This window comes from Echiichthys vipera, assembly GCF_963691815.1.
Source record: "Echiichthys vipera genome assembly, chromosome: 6".
NCBI lineage: Eukaryota > Metazoa > Chordata > Actinopteri > Perciformes > Trachinidae > Echiichthys > Echiichthys vipera.
The window spans coordinates 14122981-14141695 of NC_139831.1; the positions used below are offsets into that span (position 1 = coordinate 14122981).

At 39.7% G+C, this 18715-nt stretch overlaps 1 protein-coding gene across 4 annotated transcripts in view; it reads right to left on the reverse strand.

Moving 5' to 3' along the window:
- mid2 (midline 2) overlaps nt 1-18715 on the reverse strand; it is a 159244-nt gene that overhangs the window by 35157 nt on the left and 105372 nt on the right. For all 4 annotated transcript variants that reach the window (XM_083914915.1, XM_083914912.1, XM_083914914.1 and 1 more), the window contains one exon: nt 4333-4440. In XM_083914915.1, coding sequence (XP_083771041.1) covers nt 4333-4440 — 108 coding nt within the window. The remainder of the gene's footprint in view (nt 1-4332; nt 4441-18715) is intronic.

Below are 18715 nucleotides of genomic sequence, written 5' to 3' on the forward strand. Positions count from 1 at the left end.
GCATTTCTCTGTGGATTGAGCGTTTTGATACTTTTACAGTATTTTATTTTCACAGTTTTTATATAGAACCTTAACCTGCTTTATAATAAAGATAAATCTGACTTTTTACAATATGGGACCTTTAATTTGTGTCATCACAAACAACAATGCTGTGCGCATCAAGAGGCAGGTCAATCAGTCAGGTCGGGATTCAGATTATACACAAACACACACCCGTGGGTTTGTAATGTTGTTTAATTCGTCAATGGCTGTACTCTAATATCATTTCCAATTGAGCATAAGGAAGCCATTGAATGTTCATTGGAAATCAAATGAATCCATTTATCTTCATTACAGCTCATATCCTGATTCTTCAAATAAACTTAGTTTGATGAAGCTCTCCACAGGAAATTACACAGGCTGTTTGTGAGCTCCGCAACTGTCAACGAAAGTTGAGCTGGAGAATTAAATACCGGCGTTAGAGCAATGATGATTTAACGAAACCTCTGTGAACTTTTAAACCGCAAGCTGTGAAGTAAAACTTCATGGTCTGCAAAAGCATACTTTCATTACCGGTTAACAACTTGAATCTCTACAAAATAAAATAAAATGAAAAAGAGCAGAAACATTAAAACAAGTGAGTGCCCTTGAAATATTAGTCATTTATATTTTGCTTGCAGGGCTTGAATTATGCAAATAAGAATAAAAAAAAAAACCCACACTGGTTGGCAATTTGTTAAGAGCTTGTCATTAAACGCTCTCAAAGAATAAAAACAGTATCGAATGTGCACTTGCTGGTGCTGCCTAGAAGCCTCTCTAAGATGCTGTCTTGGTGCAAGAAATCAAGAAGTCATTTAAAAATTCCTTTAAATCCACTATAGTCTGCTGTCACTATGAAAAACATTTGAGTGGGTTATTGACCACACAGAGAGGTGAGAAGGGTTTAATGGATTGGTTATTATTTGGCAACATGTGTGGCAAACAACAAATGCTCTTTCAGTATAATAATATGGAAGGAGCTGCGTGTGTGTGTATGTGTGTGTGTGTGTGTGTGTGTGTGTGTGTGTGTGTGTGTGTGTGTGTGTGTGTATGTGTGTGTGTGTGTGAGCGTCTCACCTCTTGTAAAGGCACCCTCATATAAAGCTGATTCTTAACAGTCTAATCATAGCTTAAAAGTTTGGGATTTATTAGATTTTAGCACAGAAAAATATACTTATAACTCAGAAATTATATTTTTTACAATTATTATCAGGTAAGGAATATGTTAATTTTTAGCAAACAAAAATCTGTTTCTGTGTTCGCTATTATCCACATAAGTGCACAATTATAGCTTAATAGAAATTGAAATAGAAAGAGAAGAGCCAGACGCAAACTGAGTCAAATATAACAACTTATGCTTCAACCACACACTCCTGTCACTGCGTAGGAAATGTTGGCTGTAAGCAGGAACTAGCTTGATGTGTAGAGCAAGTCAAAGTCACATGCACTGAAACACCAAACCATCTGCCCCGGCCTCCACCCTAAGAGGATTTTGGTGCCGTGACAATGCCACATCCTTCTGCCCTTCGTTTTGGGACACAGCAATCTGTTTAGCCCAGGAGTCCCCAAACAGCTATCAAAGCATTTGCAACTTTGTGAAAGGACTGTCGTAGGTAGACAATGACACTAAACGTCACAACTACCAGAACAAAGAAAAGTAAATATAATGAGGCTCATGTCGCCCTCAGCTTCACTAATAATAACAAAGAGAAAGGGGGGCCTGAAAATATTTTTACCTAACAAAAGGGGAGGTATTCAGAAAAGGTTTGGGAACCACTGGCATAGCCACAAGGCAATTGTCGTGTAAATGTGAACAGAATGTTTTGCTCATTTAAACAAATTTACATCAAATAATATTTCTACTCTTGCAGTCGTAACCTTGTGAACGGAAGGTAAAAATGACATAACAGCTGTTTTTTTAAAAACCCCTACAGGTTTGAGTTGTTAATCCTCAATGCTCTAAATGAGTTAAAATAGTTTTCATAATGAGAAAGAGAAGCACAGAGGGACGGAGGACAAGCAGAGTCACATGATAAAGACGCTCTCGCACAGACCACAACATGGGAATAGTGTGTGTTTTGTTTGGGCAGGGAGAGATTAGGCATGACTGCTGAGTCTCTGCTGAGAGAGAATGGAGAGAGAAAAACCTTGCACCGCTCCGCTCATGATCACGCCTGCTTAATCCTGTTATTCTGTGGCAGTGTCACCTCTGAACACATCCCTTTCCTTAACAGAAAAATAACAGTATTTGTTTGCTAAAATGTGTATTTAGATGACCTCTAGTGACTGTGGTCTCCTCTTCTCTCATGCAAAATATCCATTTTAACACCCCTGTGATTATTTAAAATCACTCAAGGTGCATTTCATCAATCTTGCTTGACCCCTAAATAGCCTAAATTATTAACACATCAGCTGCAGACTAACATCAATGGAGCGCTACTCTGGTTTTGCGTGTGTAACACACACACACACACACACACGCACACGCACACGCACACACACACATTTCAATCCTCTACCCTCTACAACACAGCCTTTAACTGACCCAGACTCTCAGGAGAACATGCTGTGTGTCAGCTGTGTGTCTAGAGTCACTGCGGGCGGACACACACACACGCACGCACACACGCGCGCACGCACGCACGCACGCGCGCACGCACGCACGCACGCACGCACGCACGCACACACACACACACACACACACACACACACACACACACACACACACACACACACACACACACACACACACACTCTTCTGCAAATACACACCTACTTCTGTCCTTGTGTTCAGTGTTTGGAAATATTTTCCTCTCTTCACAAAGCTTTTATGATGCCTCAGAGGATCTTCTACAAGCACTTAAAACTTCACCTCTGGGAGGGTGAGATTTAGTTTAAACCCTTAGCGCTCATAGGGCAAGAAATCACCCACACACACACACACACACACACACACACGCACACACACAATCATAAATACTTTAATTATTATTATTTGAATTTAATTTCTTGCTTGCAAGTTCACAGCAGTCTTTTTCTGCAATCTTAGATTCTTTCCAGACACATTCAGGTTGGCTGCCTACATAAGAAGCCTTTGCTGCTCTCCTTTCCCCCGCTTGTCTTTTCCAATTCTCCTGAAATGTCCATGTGACGTGTGTTTGAATAAACAAGCGGGCATCTACAGAGGCAGGTTTAATAATGAATAAATAAATAAGTAAATAAGAGAAAAACAAGAAACCTGGATGAATATATTCTGTTCACAATGGCTGCTTATCTTATATTCATTCTCTTGTACAGAACCACTGTTTCTTTACCAGTGGACTGTGAACAGAGGCGGATTAATGCACAGGCTGGCCTAGGCTGCAGCCCAGGGGCCCCAGGTGTGCAGGGGACCCCGGACAATTTTTAATATTTTTTCAAATTTACTACACTGGGAAAAAAACGTGCCTCCTTTTGGGGCCCTTAGTACCATTTAAAAATTAAGTCGCTTATTGGATAAATATGGGACACATTTACCCAATTAGCTGCCATGTAGCCAGGTTCATAAGGTCAGTTTTTGTAGTCAAATGATACGTCACTCACTGTTACTGGACAGTATAGTGACAAAATGTCAGAAAGGAAATGTGGAGCACAAAAAAGAAAAGCACAACGACTGAAAGAACAGCGGGACCAAGATCTACTAAAGAAAATTTCTAAATTGACAGGATTTTTTAAGGTTGTAGACTCTTCTTTCGTTCTAGCAGGGATTTTTCTGATAAAGCTAGTTAATAATGTAGGGGGCCCAAATAAACAGTAGCCTAGGGGCCCATGACCACATTAATCCACCTCTGACTGTGACCCAGAGTTGAGTTTTGATCTTAAACATGTACAGTATTTGCCAATTTGGCAGCTTCAATTTCCAGTGAGACATAACAGTTTGAATTTTTGTACTTTGGATGAAACAATGTGAACTCAATAAACTCCACATCTGTCTGTTATAAATCTAAAACTGCACTACAGAGGATTATCCTTTTACACTGTATCTCTAGTGAGCTGTTTAGGCCACCTTTAGCTCCCTCGTTTAGTTTAGAGGCACATATGCACACTGATAGTGGATGTAGTACAGTTTAGTCTCACCACTCCCATCAACACCATTTTTAGCAGCAGCAGCAGGAGACTAAACCAGACCTAAAAGATCAGAGAATTACTCGACTTACATTCATTAACATTTTGTCTTTATGATGCTTAATGGCCAAAATAAAAAACAAATGTCATCTTCATTATTCCAAAATGCCACCAGGCCATGAAAAAAAAGGTATCCTGGGAATATTTTACCTTGGATTCTTTGATCTTTACAGCGATGACCTGTTTCCTCTGGCGGATGATCTCCACTAGCTCATCACACTCCTCCACCAGCTTGGCTTCATGCATGGCTGTGTTGACCTGGAGAGAGAAGCAGGTACACATGTGAACATGAGGCTTGCTCCCAAACAGACAGTCACTAAATCATAGGGCCTTACGGTACATTTTTCTGTCTGTTTGCAGGGAGCTTTGTAAGATTTCTGGATTGGCAGCCATAACGATTCCTATCATCAATAACATGCAAAGCACATCTTTTTTTTCCCATTTCATTTTGGATTCTGAACACAAGGAAAAGAAGCGTCTAACAATGTGTGCTCCGATTAACTTGCGATGAACCGAGATAAGTGATTTCCTACTCTTTAACTGTCACTGAAAAGACAAGAAATTATTTTACACTACAGACACTACACATACATTGATCCAAAAGTCCCTGGAAAGCATATAGTAGATACATGGATTGGTCCACAGTCCCCCATTTAATGGGAATTGAAGGTGATGAGAGAGTTCTTTTTTCATTCTCTCAAATGTTTTGTTCCTTGCTGCAGGGAAGCACAATAATCTTTAGCCATATTGTAATTAAGGTGCATGATCTGATGAAGCCTCTTGGATGAGAGGTGAAACGTCTTCCTAGACAAATAACCAGTCCAGATGCTTTTGACTGAAATTGCTTTGAGGATGTGATGGGACACTTTGGCACAGGTCATTTTGTAGAGAGAGAGCACTCCCTTCAGTGAAAGTTCTGCTACTGTATCCAAAGGCTCACGGCTAAAGCTAATTCAAGGATAAACTATTAGATAGGTGAACAAGTTTGTTATCCATCTATACACAGGGAAGGTCAGTACACAGGGGGACAAACTTGTGTAAAAATCCTGTCAATTTTATCTAGTGTGTGGACATTTGCTGTCTGCTGGGGTTAGACTTACGCCTAGCAGCCCAGCTCATCTGCAGTGCCTTTGTTTCCTCTCAAACCACCTCCAATGTCTCTGTTCAGATGGAAGCGTCAGTCTGCTACAAAGACCAGAGACCAAAGCCACAGCACCGCGCACTGCTGCTGCCGTCCGAATGAGGAGATGGTGTGAGAGGAAATGGTGCAGCAGACAAGCAGGTAATCAGTAGGCTAAATGGCTAAGCTCCTATATTCCAGCAATGTCTGAGAGTCATCGACATAACATTATCAACTTTAAAAACAACACTTTGGACCTTGTTTATCAGACCCTGATTGACTGTTGCATCTATAAGAGAACAATTCAGCAAAATTTAAGAATCAGAATCAGAAATACTCTAATAATCCCAGGGGGAAATTGTTTTCGTTTCAAAACTTGAAATTTGAAGACATTCCTTCAAGGAGTTAATGAGGTATTGCTTTCACAGGAATGGTATGTAGGTATGGGCAACCCGAAGACTCTGCCCTCGTCCTGGATTTTCTGTACACTCAGCCATCTCTCACTTTGGCTGTTGAGCGTGAGCCAAGGAGGAGGAGAGGCCGACTTTGAATGCTGTGTGTTTACAAACGGTTACGTGTATATTATAGATAAAAGCTCCCCCCAAAAAGGGCCTGTGACACTCATTAATTCACTAATAGAATTTACACCAAGAAAATTTAATAGATTCTGTGATTATTTCAGGACCAAAGTTGCCAAGGCAACTCCTTATCAGTTCACCATCTCAGGCTAACACTAAATGAACAGCCAGCAACTTCAAACTTGAGTGGGTAGGTGGGTGTTACTTAGACACTAAATACTAATAATGTACTGCTCCTGCTTCACTGCCAAGGGACTGATGGTTAGCTCATGTGTTGCACAGACGGTAGGTCAAACATGTCTATTCATTTTTTGCACTATATTTTCCTGAAGCACCATGTTACGAACATCAAGCCCGTCCCAAACCACTCTTTTGTTAATATTGGTCTGAACCCGGCCACACTCTACATCTCTCACCGTACATCACATGGAGAGAAACCTTGCCACTGATTTGTTTGCTCTAAAAGCTTTTCTTTATCAGGATTTCCACATACAAACTGAAGGCTACGTTCTTGGACACCAATGTAAGAATATAAAAAGAAGTTGCCATGTACCATGAGTTATAGAGCAGCCACAAAGTAATACTGACACAGAGTTGAACTGTGAGTGCAACTCTGCCACAGTGGTAACAGGAGTCACCAATATTTTGTCTGCGGTAGCCAATTCAGAACATCAAAGAAATTACAGATTTACTCCAGGAAACAACTCAGCGTGACGACTTTGGGAAGCTCCCAGTCAAACTGACTTCCAAAGTATCCAGAAAAGCCACACTGGAGAGGAAGAATTCCACCAACACATCAAATAGAGGCTCACCAGATCTCACAAACACCACCGCTACTTCAACTGCTTCACTAGATGCTACAGTTTTTCTTGTCATAAAAGCACTGGTGCGCGCTTTCTGCAGTGGACTGTAGCATGAGTACTGCTGAGCTGGCACACACGTACATTGTGAGGAGATACCCTTTCACTGCTCTGACTGGATGTGGCAATCTTTCAGTTATGCAAAGATTACATTCAAATCAAAAGTCAACTTTGCTAATCAACTTTGTTAAGTATATATATAAGTCTGTTATGTCGTTACATTGTACGTCTGTGGCTCATTTTGAGGCCAATTTATGATCTTTTCATTCCCCTTACCACATTTGTTTGTTGCCTAAGCTTGATTTGTCTCTTTTAAAACAGCAACTGTTTCTCAACCTTGAAAAAAATGGTCATATAAGTATGTCATTGGCAAACAACCTAGTCTGTCGTTTGACTATGAGCAGGTGTTGGTTTCTCTTCAATTGTCTACTATGACTGTTTTTCATATCATAAATAGTTTTAACTCCTGCGGATTTGGTCTCTAAACGTTTAACCCATAAAAAAAAGGTCATTTAATTTAATTAAGTGCATTCTCACACTGAGTCCGTTATAAAATGATATGTCCACAGAGAGAGAGAGATTCATCTCCTTTTGATTAAATCATCAACCATAAATTCTGACAGGGTTGTGACTCCCTGTCATGCTGCAGACTATAAAACTACTTACCAAACCACCAAGTTCCACTCAACACTCGACAAAGCTCATTAAAACGCGCTGAGCCACTGAAGCCTCATTACAAACACACACACACACACACACACACACACACACACACACACACACACACACACACACACACACACACACACACACACACACACACACACACACACACACACACACACACACACACACACACACACACACACACACACTCACACACACACACACACACTCACACACACACACACACACACAATCGAACAATGAATGCAGGTTAGTAATTAAACAGGATAAATTCAGCCTTACAGGATCACTGTGAATTATGACTGAGATACTTGGCAGAAGAGTTACGAAAACAATCTTCATCTCTGTCCTTCACTTCACTCAAAACCCCCTCCTCCTCCTCCTCTTTCAGCTCCTGACATTATTATCCACTCTCTGTTCCACAAACACTCTCACCTACCGTGCATCACCCTATTTATCAGGCTCCTCGGCAGGTGCACTAAAATCACAGTGTCAACTCCATGTTAAAGTATAGGTATAATTTTGGAATATATGAAGAACAACCGCAGCAAGATTGAAAACACTTTAATGTCAAAGACTTTTTAGCTGCTGCTGCTATCAAGAAGGTTGTGAAAATCAGTGAACACACTGTCTAAAACCCCCTTTTACAAATGCACTGCAAACCTGAAATGTTGAAATAGATGTGAGAACACAAATGTCCCAATCAGTCGGATCGGACATCAAACAGACTTTATCCCTCAAGCTCCCTTCTACAAGGCCTGTATAATCTCTGACTGAGCCCATGTGTAAATAAAGCAGCTCACTGTCCGGACAATTCACAGCCAGCGAGTTAGCGCGTTGATGACATTTGTACCGTGCAGTATCCGCAAAACTGGAAGAGAACAAAGATCCAAAGGCATAGAAGAAGGGGGGGATTTATTTAAAGACGGCAACCAAATTGTCTAACAGGAGAGCATCAAGATTTGGGTAAAGGCCAAAACCTAAACCATCAGACAAGGAACAAGGAACGGCAAGAGACTCGGTTTTTACGACTTTGAACACGATATTATCAAGGTCATGTTGTGCCTCCTGCATGCTTTATCTACAGTAGGCTCTAACCCTTGCCTTAATCAAATGAAGTATTTCCAATTAGTGAAAAACCTGTCTGACCTGGACAATCTCCTGTTGTGTACTACATGTGTTAACTTCAGACAATGCCCGAACCCAATTGGTCGGAGTTGATGTGAGAAAACGGCTTAAGATGGACTGAAGGAAAAAAAAGCTACAAACTATTTACTATTTGAAATGCCAATAATGATAATAAAAGGATTAGTTGATAGTATTTATGATTAGGATATTTTGAAAACTAATTGGCATTATTGTGTACAAATTTAGCACACATTCATTCATTATTACGGTAATGCAGCTGACATTTATCTGCATTCATTAATCTCATAAGGTCAAAATATATATAAATATCACAGTGACATGTTAACATTATCAGCCAATTGCACTCTATTAGGTGAGGAGGTGCAGACACTGACTGAATAGCATTGAATAAGCCCACCGAGACCATTATGATCACAGTGTAGCCCACAGAGCGCCATCTGACAGCAGAATTGTCAAATGGAAAGAGTTGTTCATTAAAACCTAAAGGATAAGGAATAACTTCACCACATCTTCTACCTCGGGTTCTCTTACAGGAGGGTTACATACCATATGGTAACATCCATTATAAGGTGGAGTTCAGCTCCTGCATTATGTCAAGATTAAATTTATCACCCATATTTTTATGCCGTGAAAATGAGCATTGTATTACTCACAAGCTAAAATGAAATAAAATGAGCTCTGCCGCTACAGTTTTTTTTATATCTGCTTCAAATGACTGACAGTCACCATTCACCACCCACTCTGTGCTGATTCAGCAAATAATGAAGTGAGTGATGTGTGGCAGTCATTCATATGTTGTCGATCACACAGAGGTGGGCTGAAGTCCAAATGAGGAGGCAAGTCTGAAATCCCCCCGATATTGTGATTTAACGTTGTAATCTCTCACTATTCTGTGATTCTGAGGAAATCTGTTGACTCGAGATAGATGAACTGAATTGTGTGTGTGAGTTTTAATGATGTTGCAATTCTTATTCAGTCTTGATAAAGCTATATGTATTTGCCACAGCTGCAACACCATAATAACATCACAAACCCTGGCAAACAATGCTAAATTACCCGCCCTGACATAACAATTCCCAATTTATTTTCTTAAACTCATGTTTTGTTTTCAAGCATTGTTCAAACTCACACAACTTTTATTTTGTGGAGATACCAAAGTTTCCATATATACCAACTAATATGTTTCGCAAGATGTTTACACTAAATATATATAATATATTTGATATCCTGGCAAACCAAGAAAGAAAATCTTTGGATTTGAATATTTCGTTCAGTTTATGCAGGAAAGTGTTGGAATGATAGATACAGAATATAGACAGTATTTGGTCATGCTGCTATAGTCTGCAGGGGGACTTCCCATGAGACACTGAGGTTCTCTCTCCTCTCTCGCTCTCTCTCTCCATCTGTATCATTATGCCCCATTAATGTAGGATATTAACTTAGCTTCTTCTCCGGAGTCCTTGTGCTATATCCACTGCTATAATTATTATTTTTTATTATTATATTCCTCAATTATTATAGTTGTTAATGTTATTATTGTGGTTGTTGTGCATCTCTGAGTCTCTGAGGTGAGGTTTTCATGTTGATTTTTGGTTTATTACGAAAGCACAATACACAAATGTCAACTTATGAACTGTATCTTGGGACAAGCAGAGATGGCAGTTTACGTATGGAGGAAAAGGAAAATTGATGACTCCGTGGACATTTGGGTAAAATTATTATTTACTTAGCTGGTGGGTGCCAGATTAATGATCGTTTTTTAAACTATTACAAAGAAATAAAGGATTTAGATCAGTATATGTGCTTATGTTGATGTGTTGTGCTCTGGAAAGGAAAACCAACTCATTTTTTTCCCCAGAAGGAGACGTTATTTATTGATCTTTTGAGTGTTTATTTATTTATTGGTCTATGTTTTGACGATGGATGCACCTGGACTTTATGAAGGATCACTTTTAAATAAAGTTACTTAAAAAAAGTTATCCCTCTCCTACCCAAGTTCTGTTCAAAGTGCCTGTCTGTTAAAAATAAGTTTTTCCTCACCACCTTCGAACTACTGTGCATGCTCATGGGGAAATGTTGTGTCTATAAATTATAGTGTGTGTCTCTACATTAATTCCCTGAGATAACTTCTGTTATGATTTGACACTATAAATAAAATTGAGCTGAAATTTAATGGAATGTAATATTTGAATACAGTGTAAAAGTTGAAGAAGCCTAGATGAAAATAAAGAGTTTAATTGGACAGATGACAACGAGATCACACATGATGTAACATTCATTCAGTTGATGTTTATTTTCAACTAAATCTGACTTCTATTGTCTGAGGTATCGTAATCAATTTGGGGCGTTTTACAGTCTGCTATTGAAAGTAGACAGATGTCAGGAAATGAAAGAATGATGCATAACAAAGCTGGACGTGAATAAAGGATGTCAGTATTCATGGTTGGCACCGACCTAGGCCACCATTGCACCCACAACACAGATAATTTTCATTAACTGGCACAGTCTAATCTACAGTGATGCTGGGGCTTGGAGATCATTCAAGCTTAGTTCTTACTGACTCCCAGTGGAATTGTGTCATGATGAGATGATCACATAGTGTTTTACAAAATACTGTTAGACAGTTTATACCATTTATGACTGCAAGCAAAATGTCATTAAAAACTACAATGAAAACTCATTATAACACATTTTAATGCTCAGAAAATGTGATACATTTGCCGTATTGTAGTATATCAATACTGCAAACAAATTGCTCTGTCCCACAGCACACAAAGCTGCTTCAGCATGTGGACAACTGAACAATGTATGGCTCCTGAAAATGACAAAATTACCTATTCCAGCCAAAGTGGCTCTGATTCAAACTTAGCGAGAACTGGTCCAGGTTTGGAACATGTGTTGACCTTTTGCTGACACCAAAACTTTCCCATCTTGAATCAATTCTGTGCTCATTCCACTCCTATCAGCCTCTCCTGCCTCTTATCCTACTTTTCTTTGTTCCACTTCTTTGTGTTATGCTTCTGGTCCCCATTCTGTCTGCTCCTCACTGACCTCCTCAATCAATCCCCCCTTCGCCTCGGTCTCTCAGCTCCTCAAACAGATGCAAGGATTCAGTCTGACAGCTTTGTCTCTGATGCTGTCCACTGATTCTGTGATTCCCAGAGATTTATGACACCCGAATAACACCTGGCTCTAAAATAGGGACAAGGGGCTTTATGGAGTAAAAGAAGCTGCGAGGCATATATCATGGATGTTATGTCAGAAAAAGGTAATAATTGGAAATTCTTCACTGGCAATGAATTTGAAGTTAAACCTACAAAATGTTTATGTAACCTTTTATATGCTTAACATATAAACTATCATAGATGATAATAAATATTATATGTATAACACCTATACAGTCTTGTTAAAGGTGTGAATTGATTCTGTTACAGTCACTGGCTGATGGTAATGTTGGTCTGCTGTTGGCCACCACTTTGGTCCACACTGAAATATCTCAATTACCATTAGATGCATTGCCATAAAAAAAAAAAAAAGAAAAAGAAATTCATGGTACCCAGAGGAGGAATCTAAATAATCAAGTCATCTCCTGACTTTTTCCTCCAACCTCTCCTTTAAGTCAGTTAAGTTTTTACCTGTCCTATAACATATCTCAAAATCTATTAGCTAACTGGGCACTAGACCTTGTACAGACATTATAGTTCCCAAAAGTAATCTAAAGACTTCAAGGATCCTTTGACTTTTCGTCTAGCGGTCCAAATTTCAATCTGTCCAATACTTTGGTTTTATGACCAAATACCTAAAAAACTGATGACATGACAACATGTTTAGTGCTAAAATGCTAATTAACTAAGATGGAGAACATGGTAAACATTATACCTGCTAAATTTGAGCCTGCTAGCATGCTGATATTTGGGTTTAAGCATTGCTGCCATTTCACTTAAAATGTATGAATCCAAGAGATGGAAGGAGAAACATTAACATAAAAATGTTACACTGAGATAAAAATAGATTTAAAAATGAAATGAAAATGTGGCCATCTGTTAAAAGCACAAACATACAAAAACAACTTTATCATCGACCATTTCATTTCTTTATATGCCATTATTACACTGTATTGATGTCCTTATCCTCGTCTGAAAGTGGAACTGCAAATGGCTTTAGAAATACAGCAAAGACAAACAACACCAGCGAACTCTTCGATCTCACTGATGCTCCGGTAGAAACATGAAGAAAAGGCGAAATGAGATTTGATACAAAGGATTAGGCTGCATTACAGCCGTCTTCACGCAGCTGATTCATATTCTGCACACAGTGGGATCAGCTTCAGTGTACATAAACCTAGACAGGTCTGTCTAATGACTTACAGCTCAATGTTTAATCAGTAGACATACATGTCTGAGCATTAAAACCCACTGGGCTTCTGTTTGATGCGATTCTTTCCCTTTTCCATCAGGCCTAATACGTACAGACTTACAACCTTATCAGGGGTCTAATTTAGTCTGGTAACACAGGGGTTGGAAAAAAATAGGCTGCTGCTTTGACTCCACAGTAGCTGTGCCTGGATGATGAGTTCCCTATGTTAGACACAGTACCGTATTTTTCGGGTTATAAGTCGCAGTTTTTTTTCATAGTTTGTCCGCGGGTGCGACTTATACTCTGGAGCGACTTATGTGTGAAATTATTAACACATTACCGTAAAATAACAAATAATAGCCCGGGCTTTTATTTATCTCAGTCACGTAAGAGACTAGGCGTATATCAGCAATCGTCACACACACACACGTCAACCAATCAAAATTCGGCGGGGGCGGGTCATGGCAGAAGTGCATTGTGGAAAAAGAAGATGCTACCTGCTACTTCCGTACCTATGAGTTGGCGGAGTTGTTCAGAAGTGACACCGAGGAAGAAGAGGTCATTGGATTTAGTGATTAGCAGTGACAGATTGTTTGGTAAACGTAGAGCATGTTCTATATGTTATAGTTATTTGAATGACTCTTACCGTAATATGTTACGTTAACATACCGGGCACGTTCTCAGTTCGTTGTTTATGTGTCATATAACGTACACTTATTCAGCCTGTTGTTCTCTATTCTATTTTTATTTTAAATTGCCTTTCAAGATGAAATGTCTATTCTTGGTGTTGGATTTTATCAAATAAATTTGCCCAAAAAATGCGACTTATACTCTAGTGCGACTTATATATGTTTTTTTCCTTCTTTATTATGCATTTTCGGCTGGTGAGACTTGTAATCCGAAAAATACGGTATATGAGCGAGGCAACAGTTATTATTAGGGAGTGTCCTCATTAAAAACCCGCCAATGAACATGCCACACAATCTGTGCTTCAGGAGGGTTAGCTGAACCACAAACAAAGAGAGTAAAAGTAAGATCAAATGGGACAGAGCCAGATGGAAAGACAGACAATATCACCAACTGTCAAGCTGTAAGACAAACTCAGAAGAGAGAGATACTTAACGCAAAATCAAGAGCTTCACAACACAAAGTTCAAAGTCTCTTTAAGGAGGTATGTAAGTATGAAAGAGGAGGATCCTTGGGAATTAAATGAAAATCTGCTCAAAACTTGTACAATGGCAAAAAACAAACTGTGTGTTTAAGGTGTCCATTTAAACAAGAGAGGAAAAATGTATGCTGCTACAAAATGACTGGCAGGAAATTGGAATACAAACATAGCCGGGGTTCTGCTTGTGAGATGCAAACACATGCTTTTTGAAAATGAGGCAATGAAGAAGGGGCAACACAAGCACATGAATAAAGGCTAGCTGATGACCAAAAGTTACACCATGTCAGCACACATGATTTAAACATATTTTGGCATATTAAAACAGCTTTAAACATATTTAGCAATTGAGACATACAATGTGCAGGTAACATAGAACATATTTTCATGACTGACTTCCATCTCAGCTTTTACTTTGGCTCTACATTTGGTTTCAGCTGTCATTGTATCAGTATCTATTCAATACTCAAGTGTTTTATGGGGGAAATGTTCTTTGCCGGACAGCCTCACTGAGTGGGCTTCCTCTGTTGCCTAATAATATCCAGCCAGCTATTTGGCATTGAATGGATAACAGCAGGGACCAGGAAGTAGGGGTGCTGAGGGTGCTGCAGAAACTTCTAAAATCAGGTATTATGAAAACAAGAAGTGAGAGAAGAGAGACTTTGTCTGCCCATGAAGCCAAGTGTTACCATTTAATTATCTGGTTTATCAGTGAAGTGTACAATCTATACTGCAGATTGAAGTCTACTAACAGAGTGACAGCGGACTAGGGCTGTCAAAAAAAAAATATTAATACTCTGAAAGTAATCCATCCTAAAAATAGCATCGGATTACATAACTTGCAAAGGTGTCAAAACTTTTGCCGTCAACAGTGCAGCCTCCGCCTCCTCCAGAACTGTAATATCACCCTGCAGTGCTGCAGACAAAGCAAGACAGAAGTTACAGCTCACCTCTCTGAGCACATGATCGCTGGTTCATCACATTAACAACACTGAGCTGACTGAACACAGCTAGCACTGCTGTAAAGTTAATGGTGGAGCTAAGCAGCTAACATCATCAGTCCTGCCTGTCTAATCTCAAGAGAAGTTAATTCAACAGGGTGACACAATGATGTCTGAAAAGTCAACCAGCTACAAGATAGAGACAGTGGCAGCCTGCTATATCTACTCTATTTAATCAGCAGCAATACTATGGAGCCATGTCACCAGAAACACAGAAGATAAACAGGACTGTAGCTGAATGCATTAGCATGGACCAGATCCCTGTTTACACTGTGGAGAAACCTGACTAACAACAACTGTGTTTTCTTTTTTCTTGGCACTACGTTAGATACATTTATAAGAGTGTTTTTATTGATGTTGTTTGTATTGTTCTAATCTTTATTTTAAAAGTTGTGCCTTAATTTTTTGTAATTTTTTCGCCGTGGTCTCGAAATGATATTGAGTATTAAATATTTTCCTGGGTATCGGTATCGACTTTGAAATTCTAGTATCGTGACAACCCTACAGCAGACTCATAGGGCTCCAACACAAGTTGAATGTGCTTCAGCTTCTTGCAGGTGCTGCGAGGGACTGCATAATAAATAATTCGTCATCAGAATGTGTATGCATAGGCTCTGTGTGGACATCCACGTAACTCCTTTTTTGTGACACTACACTACTGCATTGTGCTGTAAAAAGAAAAATGGCCACTTTATTTGTATAAAGAGATCCATCCCCTTCTATAAAAATCATCTTCAAAACAATAAAAAGGCAATCAAATTTGCACAAATTCATCCAGTGTGCAGGTATAAAACGCATCCAGAGATAGCATAAAAAGTAACAAATTTGTGGCCGCGGGGGCCGCTGTGGCCCGCTCGGTAGAATAATTGGCTTCAAAAATTTCTGCCTGTATCACTGCGCTGCATTTTTATAAACACATCTGTTGCCCGCATCCAGGCGCTGTCTCACTGTCACACATTAGACTACAGCTACTAAGCAGTATAGCGATGTGCTACAGATGCACCTCAAAACCAAGTGACTCTGTTTCACAATCACGCAAAGTTGTATCGCATCGCTGGTACTGCAGTCCCTTCGACACACATCTATTTTTATGTAGCACATGGAATATACAGTATATGCACTGTACAGCCCCATAAACTATAATAACCTGGTTATGGATCATATCTCTCTCACACTGCCTCACTCCCTCTTCCTCTCCTTGCAGTTCTCATGCATTAGAAGATTGTTGTTGACTGTGCAGTTGCTGTGTCTGCTTCAACATACAGTATGTTGGCCTTCAAGTTGTCTGTTGTAGTCTAAAATGTTTTAAAATGAGTGTAAATTGTTGTTAAGGACTATTAAATAAAAATGATCCTGGTTAAAATTAATTCAAAAACCATGAATGTAGTAAGATTAAATAGCCTTACTTTCTCTCAGCACCACCATCCAGTCTCTGTCTTATTCCAAAAGAATCATGCCATCCGCTCAATGTTTTCAAGAACACGTAGCATTATTCAGATTGTCATTAAGCACGGCGACAGATTTAACAATATTTCACCAAATTCTGCAATGAGGAGAGAGGCCTCCCAAGAAAGAAACACATCCTACACATCATCAAGTCATCTCATCATTCCTAAGACTGAAGAGAAGATGACTCCCCACAAAGCGAACCCCCTGGAGAACAGTGCTACATTGCTGCTGTGTGTGCTGACACACTGAGAGCTGACTCGCACTCTGTTTGATCATATCTTCGGCACCGATACAATATGTGGCAAAAACAAGGAGGAGAGGAAACCAGGTCATGCTCAAAGCCCTTTGGAGATTTCTTACTTTGTGCATACACTTCTCTCACTCCACCAAACCTCTCTTTGTTAAAAGTCCCTGTCTATGTTGTATTGCATTATTGCTGAGCATTTTCCACCGCACAGTTCCTGTATCTGCTTCGGTCAAAGCGCTCGTTGGTTGTCACGCTAACAAGTCCTCTTTTTTACTTCCTCTGCTTGCCCTCTCAACCCCTGCACTTTCTCTTCCTTTTCTCTTCCCCTTTTGCTTTCCTCTTTTTTCTTCTACTCTAACATCTCCATCTTTCCATTTGTCTTCCTTTCCCCTCTCCTCTAAAGAGCCACGTTAATATGAACTCAACTGAAAACATTACTTCCCCTTATTCCTCACGTCAATAATTAAACCAGCCTCTCGACATTGGCATCACACAGGAGAATATCTGTGAAAGGGTACAAGTAGGGCGACAAAACATATACCGGTAGTTCCTTTTCATAATTTGTTTAGGAGTCAGTGAAGCATGTTCCTCCCCATGCTATCGCTCCTCATTTCTTTTCTGATGAATAAGTGATGAGGTTATGCTGTTGTTGGCGGCAGCACAACATTGGTATTCAGACAGAGAACAATATGAAGAAAGACTTTTTTTCTCTCTCTCTCTCTCTCTCCACGGATTGTTGACGAACAGTTTGTCTGTACTTAATGAATCACGCAGCGATCATTTTATTTTGATTGGGTGAGCGGCTGCATGAGTTGTTGTTCATGGACTCCAGAGTGATTCGGAGAAAATGGGAGTCAGGCCAAGCTAATAAGAAATGAACCGCACGGAGAGAGTGATGGCAGCACAAAAGTGTATTTGTCCTCTGTGGCCATTAATGTCAACTCTCACAGAGAAATGATGCCCGTTATTAAGAGCGACTGTGTTAATACAGAAAGTAGGCGTTTCTGTGTGTGTGTGTGTGTGTGTGTGTGTGTGTGTGTGTGTTTGTGTTTGTGTTGGTGCATGCACATGTTCGCGATGCAGCACAGACGACACTGGTTGGTTAAGCATTAGTACTCTCTGGCTGGATTCACACAGTGCCTCCATTAAATCACAGCATGAGCCCAAAATGGAAGAGGTCAGGAGTGACAAGACTGTCTGAGGTATTGGGTTCACCCCAGGACTTCATAGTGCAAACACTCCTTCAAAGTTGATATTAAATTGAAGCGGGTGAGTTGTGAAACATTGCCAGCCTGTGACAAGTCAAATAAAGTTTCTATTTGCCACTTGACGGATAATCTTATCTGCTTTGACTTGGGAGCATACATTTCCTGTATGAATGGCTCCAGCGGGAATTCAACTGTTACAACAATAATTCATCCTAAAAATCATATTCAGCACAGAACAGCGAACCAAACCTCACTGTATCACAAGACACAGTTTAGACAATTACCTTGAAGAGGCACACAGTAAAAGCATTACATTAAGTTATTAGCACCTTGAAAGTAGGGATTATTGCGCAAGTGCTTTTCGTAGTACCTCTCCCCACAGTGAAGTGGTCATTGCAATGTTAGATGTTGTCTGGATTACATAACTGCCAATTTAAACAGCTCGAGAGCAGACGGTTGCCGAGAGCTACTCCAGTTCATCCTTTGTTCTTGAGTCACGTTTGAGTCAGATTTTCTGGGGAGCTACTATTGGCAAAGTACAAGAGGTTACTGATAGCCTAACTGGTATCTGGTATTTTCATTTTCATTTCAGTGAATTAAATTAGTCACCGGCTCAAATGTCAGATAACACGATACTAATACACATAATACATTTCAGGATTGCAAAGCAATTTAAGGTTAAGTTGATTTCAAGATACATTTAAGTTATTTTT